This window comes from Girardinichthys multiradiatus, chromosome 9 (assembly GCF_021462225.1).
Source record: "Girardinichthys multiradiatus isolate DD_20200921_A chromosome 9, DD_fGirMul_XY1, whole genome shotgun sequence".
NCBI lineage: Eukaryota > Metazoa > Chordata > Actinopteri > Cyprinodontiformes > Goodeidae > Girardinichthys > Girardinichthys multiradiatus.
Window position 1 is genome coordinate 1 of NC_061802.1, and position 11,223 is coordinate 11,223.

General features: G+C 40.1%; 1 protein-coding gene across 1 annotated transcript; it reads left to right on the forward strand.

Moving 5' to 3' along the window:
• Window positions 1-6,515: 6,515 nt before the first annotated feature.
• Window positions 6,516-8,621, forward strand: LOC124874223 (perforin-1-like). The gene is made up of 4 exons (XM_047375501.1): window positions 6,516-6,591; window positions 7,133-7,377; window positions 7,472-7,565; window positions 8,146-8,621. The coding sequence occupies exons 2-4, from the start codon at window positions 7,148-7,150 to the stop codon at window positions 8,341-8,343; spliced, it is 522 nt and encodes a 173-aa protein (XP_047231457.1). The 5' UTR covers window positions 6,516-6,591; window positions 7,133-7,147; the 3' UTR covers window positions 8,344-8,621.
• The last annotated feature ends 2,602 nt before the right edge of the window (window positions 8,622-11,223 follow it).

Below are 11,223 nucleotides of genomic sequence, written 5' to 3' on the forward strand. Positions count from 1 at the left end.
ATTGTTGGTGCACGTCTTGCTGGCGCATCTGTGACCAAGACAGCAAGTCTTTGTGATGTGTCAAGAGCCACAGTATCCAGGGTAATGTCAGCATACCACCAAGAAGGACGAACCACATCAAACAGGATTAACTGTGGACGCAAGAGGAAGCTGTCTGAAAGGGATGTTCGGGTGCTAACCCGGATTGTAACCACAAAACATAAAACCACGGCTGCCCAAATCACGGCAGAATTAAATGTGCACCTCAACTCTCCTGTTTCCACCAGAACTGTCCGTCGGGAGCTCCACAGGGTCAATATACACGGCCGGGCTGCTATAGCCAAACCTTTGGTCACTCATGCCAATGCCAAACGTTGGTTTCAATGGTGCAAGGAGCGCAAATCTTGGGCTGTGGACAATGTGAAACATGTATTGTTCTCTGATGAGTCCACCTTTACTGTTTTCCCCACATCCAGGAGAGTTACGGTATGGAGAAGCCCCAAAGAAGCGTACCACCCAGACTGTTGCATGCCCAAAGTGAAGCATGGGGGTGGATCAGTGATGGTTTGGGCTGCCATATCATGGCATTCCCTTGGCCCAATACTTGTGCTAGATGGGCGCGTCACTGCCAAGGACTACCGAACCATTCTTGAGGACCATGTGCATCCAATGGTTCAAACAATGTATCCTGAAGGCGGTGCCGTGTATCAGGATGACAATGCACCAATACACACAGCAAGACTGGTGAAAGATTGGTTTGATGAACATGAAAGTGAAGTTGAACATCTCCCAGATGTAATCTAAATATTATTGAGCCACTTTGGGGTGTTTTGGAGGAGCGAGTCAGGAAACGTTTTCCTCCACCAGTATCACGTAGTGACCTGGCCACTATCCTGCAAGAAGAATGGCTTAAAATCCCTCTGACCACTGTGCAGAACTTGTATATGTCATTCCCAAGACGAATTGACGCTGTATTGGCTGCAAAAGGAGGCCCTACACCATACTAATAAATGATTGTGGTCTAAAACCAGGTGTTTCAGTTTCACTGTCCAACCCCTGTATATTACCTTTGGTTAACTGTGAGGAGGGAGCTCTGTTCTGTCACCAAACAGAATCACACCAGCTGTGGAGTGATTTAGGAGATAACTGGCGTCCACCACTCCCAGTGCATGGACAGCCACATTAAACAGGCTTGCAATATTCTGCATATGCAACATAATAATTTATAAATATTTAAAGTGGCTAAAACTGTCTTCGCCAGCAAATCAGAACATTTGTTTATATCAGTTTTAAAATAAAGAAGTAAATGTTGACAAATAAGTGAAACATTAACTTAAAAATACCTCTCCTGTAAACTGCTGGTGTGGACAAAAGGAGCACAGCTCTGAATGATGGACGAACGCTAGTGTGTTTTCCACTTTCATTTTGTGTGTGACTCCAAATCCAGGCCTCCATTGGTTAATAAATTTGATTTCCATTGATGGTTTTTGTGTGATTTTGTTGTCAGCACATTTAACTATGTACAGAACAAAGTATTCAATGAGAATATTTCATTCATTCAGATCTAGGATGTGTTATTTGAGTATTCCCTTTATTTTTTGAGCAGTATATATATATATATATATATATGTATATATATATATATATATATATACGTATATATATATATATATGTATATACATATATATATATATATATACGTATATATATATATATATATATACGTATATATATACGTATATATATATATATATATATATATATATATATATATATATATATATATATATATATATATATATACATATATATGTACATATATATATATATATATATATATATACGTATATATGTGTGACTGAGATAACGCATTAAATATATCTTTTAGAAAAAAAGCATAGTAATTGTCATAAGATGGAAAAAAGCAAGAGATAAAGAGTGTTGGCAAGTGGTTTTGTTTGAAAGAAAAAAAAAAAGGAGAGGGATTTGGCACTAACTAAAGGATAACACCACAGGGTCGACCCAAAACAAAAGGTAAGGAGATCTATATTTATTCTCCTTTTGCCTGCTAATAATGTAGGTGGTGTTGTGGAATAGATATCTGTTTTCTCTTCAATTTACAGTCTTGATCAGTTTTGGGTAAAATATTTGTTGGTTAAAATAATGTATTACGGTACAGAAATGATATATTGCGTAAAATTATTTGTTGATTGACACAAGATAAATTTTAGCAGAGATACTTGAATGTTGAGGCTGTAACATACTTTTCACCGAAGATACTTAAATGGTGACGGTGTTGAAGTAAATAAGTTCCGGATTTGGCAATCCAAACTCAGTCCTGACGAGGACTGGGGTATTTAGGCTGGGGTTAGTAAGAGCCTCCCCGAGGGATTAAGGACGCCTCAAAGTGGCCAGGAATAGGACCCCGAGACCCTGAACTGGCAGGTGAGGGAAGACAGTTGAGATACTTAAATGGTGAAACTGTAATAATAAGATTAATTAAAAGGAATTCCAGGGAGTCAACTGAGAGTTGATTCCTAGGTGTCAAACCGGGTTTGGCATCACAGCGGTTGGACCAGGAGAGATTGAAAAAGTCCCGCTGAGTGGAAGGGTTAAAGGCCCTTCGCGCGCGCAAGCTATATATCCTATTGTGTTTTCGTATTTGTCTAACTGGATTTACTATGCATATGAGTGAGGAGAGAATACAAATGGGGGAGTGGTGGCCTAGTGGTTAGAACAGGAGGTTTGTGTTCCAGAGGGGCCAGGTTCATATCCCACAGATTACCACTCAGGGTCCCTGAGCAAGACCCTTAGCTCCAGAATGCTCCCCGGGCGCCGCACAATGGCAGCCCACTGCTCCCTATAAGGTATGGGTTAAATGCAGAGGAGAAATTTTGTTGTAATGTACATGTGCAATGACCAATAAAGATGATTATTATTATTATTATTATAAAAAAATAAGTGGCTGCGAATGGCTGCACTTGAGTGTGAGTGACTGTAGAAGCGGTGATTATATTACAAACTGTATTGCCATTGAGTGAACAGAAAAAAAAAAAGACAAGTTGTTCAACATGGCAGGAGAGATTGATTGTCGAAGGAGTAGGAATGAATGACAAGGAACCGTTAGGTAGATGGTTGAACCGAGAATATAAGAGGTATCTGAAGGATAAAGAAAGTTGGTTGATTAAAGCTGATGAGGAAGGGCGACTTGGTGGAATAAAGTGTAAAGTTGAAGCAAAAGAGCTGAAGTAGGGCCTAAGAGAGACAGAAGCACAAGAAACTTTTAGACTTTTAAGAGGGGTTACACTATTGGAATCAAAAGTGCATAATTTATATGAGAAAGCTTCTCAACAGATGACAGAAAAACAGTTTAAAGATTCTGGAAGAACACACACCATGACTACTCGTAGCCAGAGCGGTCCATCCAGATTTCAATGTCCGTTGTTGACCTCATCAGTTGGAATGACAAAATATGTCTCTATTTTATTGGGAGATGTACAGGCATTAGTGGATAAGTTGCCACCAATTGTAGGATGCGGACAGGTCTGGTTACAGGAATTAGATACATTGATTAAAGGCATGACACTAGCCTTAGGTGACTTTAGAGCAATTTTGGGACGATCTGTGCGTCCCTCGGTGGCTAGAGAGATAGAACAGAATGCTGATTGCAGTAAGGATCCTGATGACACACCCCTGACACGTGTAATGACAGCCCTAGGGAAAGCCATAAGAAATCAGTATCCGCCTCCGTTGCAGTCCCTCAATTCGATTGGGACCCTAATCAGCATCCTAAAGAGCACATTAGTGCTGCAGTGGACACGAGGATGAGACACACAGGAGTTAATCCTAAGGGTGACTGGACAGGAATGGGACAGCTGTTTAAAAAGCCATATTAAAAGGAGTTCCTGTTGACATGTGTCAAAAGATGAAAAATAATCCTGATTTGCAGGGAGCAGACTTCACAAAGTGGGAAAAACATTTAATTCACCATTTATATACAGCTCAGGAGGCAGAGAAAAAGAAAAGAGGAGAAAGAGCATTTACAGAATCAGCTACTTAAAATGCTACTTAAAGAGGCCAAAGAAATTAAATAAGAGAAAAAGTGATAAAACTGAAAATGGAATGTTAGCTGCACCTCAACCTGTTCCTCCGGCTGCATCTCCATCAACAAACACCCCTACGTCTCGAGCCCCCTGTTGGCCCCATTCCGGTACGGGGTTTATCCAGCGGCTGTGGTTCCCAACTGGTCTGCTTGGCTTTGCGGCGGGTGGAGGCCCCTCCTGGCTTCATCCGATTCCTGGAATTACCTGCACGATCTTTGCCTGGTTCCTGGGCCCTTGCTCGCTCCCTGATGTGGTATTAGGATTGTGTTATTGTGTACCTTCCACCTGGGTCTAACATACGGAGATGAGCTCTTGAGTGACATGCGTCGGCCCGTGCCTTGCCTTTGACTCCCTACACCAAACTTTTTCGGTCATTAGACTGAATTAGGGGGATGTCATCGTGACACTAAACTCACCCTAACCCCTAACCCCTAACCCTAACTCTAAATCATGTACATGTAAAACTTCAACAGCTGTGGCCTTTTCCAGCGCTTTTTGCCCTACGGACATCACACGCAGGCACAATTCTCTTACTTCACTTAAATCCACCGACTAATTTTCCTCAAGGTCTCCTACGTACCTTTTCTAACAAGTTTTTTATATGTATGAAATAGCTGTCTCTTAGCAAGAATGATTCATTCTTGGAGAGAATCAGTATTAACGGCAAGTACTATATGACAAAAAAGCTTATGCTTTGCCTTGGCACCACGACCCAGCCGGGGGTGCGCACTACTCTTTTTAAGACTGCCTTTAGCCAATTCCAACTTTATGTTTTTTAGACAGTCTCCCTGCATGCAAGGCACCGTGAAGATTGTCAGAAGAGAGAAAAAAGAGAGAGAACAAAGTCTTTATCTATTCACTCCTCAGTCGAGGGACCCGGGAGGCCAAGGTCCTTTCAACAAGAAAAGAGACAAGAACTCACCTCCTCCTGCTGTGGGCCCTGAACCACAGCAACCCAGGCCCCTCTCCGGAGGAGTGACCACAAACCTCTCCCTGTAGAGAGCTCCCCGTACGGGCCACCAATATTTGGGAGCGATGCGGTCGGATCTCTGAGCCAAAATAATTAAAACAGTACTCAGAAATATCCTCTCTTGTAACAATCCTCACGAGAGGGGACTTTATTCAAAGCGCACAAACATCTTCACAACAATTCCAGAAGTCTCTCCCGTTCAGTCTTTACGGGCCGGTTTTTATACAGATACACAGCATTGGTGTGTATTTGGATTCTCTTGACCCATTGAAATACATCGTATTCATTTACGTAATACATCTGGTATCCACAACATTGCTTTCTCTATTTTTCCAAGAATACACATTCAGCCAACATCTGGAAAACATCAGATTGGCGTATGTGACATTTTATAACAACATTCTCATTACTTATTTGGATGCAAAACTTCTAATGTCACGTTCACCTGGCAGAGTCAGAATATCACAAGATTTCCTGCAATAACAAACTCATTAGTCTTTACCTCTCGCCAAGAACTTTTCCCTAATGTAATCTGTTTCCAGACAGGCCTGTTTCATTATGCACAGAAGAAAGAATTAATAGAATTCATCTTATAATGGTAAACACAATAATAACACTTTTAATCTATTCAAACACAGCGTTATGCCTCTACAATGCTATCACAAGAATATTAGTTATATGAAGCGCTCTTATGTTGTGGAGTGTAATTATCTGTTGTTATTCTGGCACATCTGCTTGCTCTCTCATCTATTGCTCCTCAGCTACACTGCAATCAGCTTATCTGCTGCACATGCAGGCATGCACCTGTTATTCGACCTTCATATGCGACTCTCCTGCAGGCAGGAACAAAGTTCCGTCTTAACAGGATTATTAAATGTTACCAGTGGTCATATCTCATCCAAGTGCCATATCTATTTATAATTAATGTCATTAAGTTTCATTGAAAGACAGAGAAAATCCCTGGAAGAAGTTTGTTTATTCACAAACATCTGTTTTAGACTTTTAGGATGTATTTAGCGTCTCTTTTATATCATTTCCTGAAACATGGAGGTAATCATACTTTTTTCCATGGGGAGTAAAAGGTCTGGTTTAATCATTAATCTTTTCCAAAAATATGTATAGGACAGAGACCAACCCACCACAGTGCTTGTCCCCAGCTGTCAAACAGGTGAAAGGGGCATGCAGCATAGAAAGGTCTAAAAACAAATGATTTCATGTAACTCCTTTCAACAAAACATGCTTTTTTTATTGGTCCATATGTTTTAAGGCTAAACTTTCTGAATTTGGTCATTTGTTGCAATTGTAACTCATATTAAGGTTACACAAAAACAAATGTGTTGTATAATAATCACCTTGACTCTGTTATCTATTATCAGTTGGTTCTGTTGATTTTTCTTTTTTTACCATCCTTATCTCCTTGGATTTGCGGGGGCCACGTCTCCGATTCCCTTTATAAACGGTAGTCCACAGCTCATCTTGTTCAGGCATTAATTTTGCTTCTGAATCTGGTTTTGACTGCTGGACGTGGCTCCACAACAGTAAGAAATTCAGGATATGAAACAGCTTCAAACTCTCTTTAAATGATGAATCAAGAAAGGAAAAAAAATTGTTTATAAATAATGCCCTGATGTTTGAAGCAAAGTGGGCATTAAGTATTCTATCAACTTAGATTTTGGAAGATATCTCTTGTGTCTTCATTCAGATCAGCTTAATGTTACTTGTTGACAACCAAATTTGTGACTAACTGAAGCCTTTTTCTGGACAGTCTTTCAATATATATATATATATATATATATATGATGGGCCTCTATTTAAGTTGGTTTTATTTTATTTATGGGTGTTTTGTTTTTTGTGCATCACACCTCATCTTAATCCAAAGGGCTGCACACAGAAGCACAGCTGTCCGATCCTTTCAAGGGAGAAATTTCTGCAAATCACCTGCTAAAACACATAAGAACCAGTCTTATACAACAAACTTTTGATTTTGCACTTCACTTCATAGTATAATATTGACTCTTTAAACTGCTTGTAATACACTTTAAGGAAATAATTTGATGTTTTTTTCTCTTTCTCTTTTAGCGCTAGACTCCAGTCATGCAATCCTATTTGACCTCAGGGTTTCTTCTCCTAAGCCTCGTACTCCAGATTGGGACCCAATGTGACGCTGCTGCTTTTGCACCAGGTGACGACCTGGTGGAAACTCTCCAAGGTGTAGAGATGGTTGATTCTGACCTGAGCACCCGGCAGAACAGGAGGGGGAGCCTGTCTGTGGTCATTGTCAGAGCCCTTGGTCTGAATGGAGATGGACTTATGAAAACTAATTCGTAGGTTGATGCACAGATCAAAATCTGAGATCTTATTCTAACTGATCAAAGATATTATTAATATGTTGTTCTTCTTTTCCTCCTCTTTTGATAGTGTTGCTAGGATGTGGTACAGCTCATTTTATTACCAGACCAATGAAATCAAATCAGACAATCCAACTTGGAACGCTGTGTATAATTTGGGCGTTGTAAGTACCATTTCTCATTTCAGTTACGCTTAAACAGTATTTTCCACAGGTGCGAAAATGCAATGGAATAAAAATGTTCACCTTATCCCAAAATGAGTAATCAAGCACGAGACAGTTGCTAGGGACAACGAGAAGTTTAGTACATGATGCAAATCAAACAATGCACAACAAAACAACACAGTATTATTAAAGAATGAATGTAAGATAATGATATTGACAATAAAATACAAAAAAAGATTTAATGGTCAGGGTATAAATTTATGTCCCTTATTTTGTATATGCCAATTGAGAGGACCCCACACATCAAGGAACTTATGATGATTGTCTGACAAAGCGTATTGAATCTCTTTAAGATAGTTACAGGAGCCCATCTGGTTAAGCCATTTTTTAAACAAGTTTTTTACGAACAAAAAAAAAAAATGGAACCATAACTAACCTTTATTTTTGATAAAACCTCTAAATCATAAAAAGGACAGTTAGGTTTGAACTGGGCCAGTACTATTTTTCGCACAATAGCTCAACATATATGTAATAACAACATAAAAAACTTTCTAACTTTAATTAAAATTTTCTTTTGAAGGTGGAAACCCATCTTCCACTGAAAGTTGAGGTTTGGGACAAGGACGTGGGAAAAGATGACCTTCTCATATCGTGCATAAAGTATCTGACCCAGGGTATCCACACTTTCACCTGCTCAGGAAATGGACAAGTGGAGGTGAATTACTCCCTGATATGTGAACCCGGCCTCACTGGAAGCCAATGCGAAGTAGGCAAATAAACTGCTTAGTGAAAAGAGCTCAACGATGACAAGGTTTAAAAGGATCTGTCAAAACTCATGATTCAAACTTGATTTTTTGATGTTGATGAATGTGCCAGCCTGATATCTGTTGAGTGTATGTTAGCAGGTATTGTGAAAAATCTTTGTTCCTGCTTTCAACAAACAAATCTTGACAATAGATGAACTGGCATTTACTGACAGCAGTTGAGACTATCCTTTGAGATTGAACTGTATTACTGTTAAAATCCTTTGAATTAATAAATTCTCATTGCATTTAATTGACTTGCATTGTAAAACTTATTGGTTGAGGGTTGCAACCTTTCAGAAATGAAAATAGGGGACGTTCAACTTTCATGGGTTGGAGTGTCTGCAGCAGTGGTATGCTTTATTTTATGCTGTTTTTAATGAATGGCTAATCAAATAAGCATTTAGTACGGTGGCCGGGGGGTGCAAAACAAATTTACATTTCAGAAAACAAATTTACATTTCAGAAAACATTTGACATTTCAGAAAATCAACTGGAAAGAAAGGGAATGTAAAGCCGGTAGGGCTGGCGAGGCGAGCTAGCCCGGTAGAGATCTGACCGGACTATCGGCACTAAGCTCCCGCTGGCAGTCATCACAGTGAACGTTTAACACAAGTGATTTCTAACAGTTTATGTTATTATTTTAATTGTTACTGAAAATCGATTTAACATTTCAGGTGATATTAAAGTTAACCAGAATAAATGGACAGTTTTATGTAATCCAACTGTATAAGGGTTAGGGTTAACCCTTAATATCACCTGAAATATTAAATCGATTTTCAGTAACAATTAAAATAATAACATAAACTGTTAGAAATCACTTGTAGGTAGGGCTGGCGAGGCGAGCCGGTTACTACGCCGGGAACGGAAAACTCCGAACACGTCGGAGCACGTTTGAAATTAAGCGATGTCTAGATAAATCAAGCAGATATTTCACGTCTACATAGTTATATTCCCGCACTAAAAACATTGTAGAAGTTAATTTGTGTCACAAAAAGTGTAATTTTCCACAATTTACTCACAGCTTTTGTTGCTATGGTCCGCCATGGCTTCCCCTTCTTGACCAATCCGCTTCGACCCGCAATGAATGATGGGAAATGACGGGCCGCGAAGGATACTCACGACCCATCCTTCAAATCGGGCAAAATAAGGACACATTTGTCGGCAGCATTTGCTCGGAATGATTCATGAATTGGGACAGCCTTCGTCGCCGCGCTGTAACGTAATCGGTCTACAAATACGGCCTTCGAAGGATGCAGCCTTTGAGGCTGACTTCCGGGTCAGCCTCGGCGTTGGTACATTCCCTTTCCGGTTGATTTTCTGAAATGTAAATTTGTTTTCTGAAATATAAATTTATTTTCTGAAATGTACATTTGTTGCGGTACCTGTAAAAGTGTTTTGCACCCCCCGGCCACCGTAGTTTAGTCCTGGAAAGAAGTAGGTAGAGTTTCCAAACATTGTACTTAAGTAAGAGTGGCAGTGGTTAGTGCAACCAAGAGAAGAATGATTGCTGCGTATGTTATCACATCCTCCATATTACGAATGGTAAGTTATCCAGTCAAAGCAAAGCAACGTTGAAACCAGATTGTTGGTGAAAAACACACGTTTGCATTTAACCATAAGAAGGTAGATTTGACAAGGAGGACTAATTCAATGTATTTTTCTCAAGCAGAAGTAAAAAGTAAGAACATAATTGGTAAAAACTTATTATAAATGCCTTGAGACAATGTTGAACTGAAGCCAAATCTTTTTGTCAAAGCTGGTTCCATTTCTTAAATTAATATCACAAAATACCTGATTTAATTCAAATTCAAAAATACTAAGACATGATATTAAAACTGAACGAAAAACAATAAGAGCAGAAACAAAGTGCTACAAGCACTGAGGTAAAGTAAAAACAGAAACAACAAACCACCTCACACTGCCACTATTGATAAGTTTTGTTTTAAGAGCATCTTCTGAGCTTTAGCCTGGTTTTAGTAAAACCAGCAGGAGGTGGTCAGCTGACCTAAGGGATGGTGGTGAAACATAAGGTGGTTTTCAGTGAAACCAGGTCTCAGAGTGGGACTTTTCAGGAAGACCCACCACACTGTGCTACCAGTCATACTTCAGCCACTCACCAAACTCTCTCTGCTTCACATCTACAAACATTCCTGTGATCCAGCTTCCAGAGCTGCTATTGCCGTCTAAAGAAATGCTCCGCTTCCAATCTAAAACAACCAATCAGAGCCAGGAGGAGGGGCTTAGCGCTGTCAATCATTCTCGTGTACGTGCGGCTTCTGGCTTCTGGCATCCTCGCGGAATCCCCTGCCACCCTGTGGCAGGCTGTGGCAGTTCCGGTGGCAGCTTCGGTGGCAGAACTGCCACTGCCTGCCACCAGAACTACCAGTTCTTCCTGCCACTGCCACAAATTGAGCTCGGCCCTGCTGCAATGCAATCAACTTCTCGGCACGTTTGCAATGTAATGCAATGCAGACGTACACAGCGCCCCCTACCGAACAAGATGGGTAGCTCGGTCAGCAGGGAGCTGAGGAAGAGCGGCTGCTGACGTCACTCTGCTGCGCCCGCAGCTCGGAATGCTTTTTCGTTTTAGAGTTCTGGGCAGTACTTTGCAAGCAGACCACAAAAACGAAAAAGCAATGTCTGCTTTGTTTTCTTTTTGATTATGGCATAAAATGTGCAGTCATGAAGAAGAAAATGCAAATAGGATGATTGATTACTAATTTTATTTATGGGTCAAATACTGCAGCCACATTCTTAAAATAAAAAAGTATTTCTGGAAATGCTTTTTCATTTCAAATATGGTAACGATTTGCTTCCATACACCTGTTCCAGTAAAACTGTTTATCTACCGT

What these genes read in the sequence shown, in the direction of transcription:
- LOC124874223 (XM_047375501.1), top strand. Translation starts at nt 7,148, where the DNA reads ATGCAATCCTATTTGACCTCAGGGTTTCTTCTCCTAAGCCTCGTACTC. An exon ending in GGACTTATGAAAACTAATTC is followed by an intron (nt 7,378 to 7,471) that starts GTAGGTTGATGC and finishes CTCTTTTGATAG; the next exon opens with TGTTGCTAGGATGTGGTACA. An exon ending in CTGTGTATAATTTGGGCGTT is followed by an intron (nt 7,566 to 8,145) that starts GTAAGTACCATT and finishes TTTCTTTTGAAG; the next exon opens with GTGGAAACCCATCTTCCACT.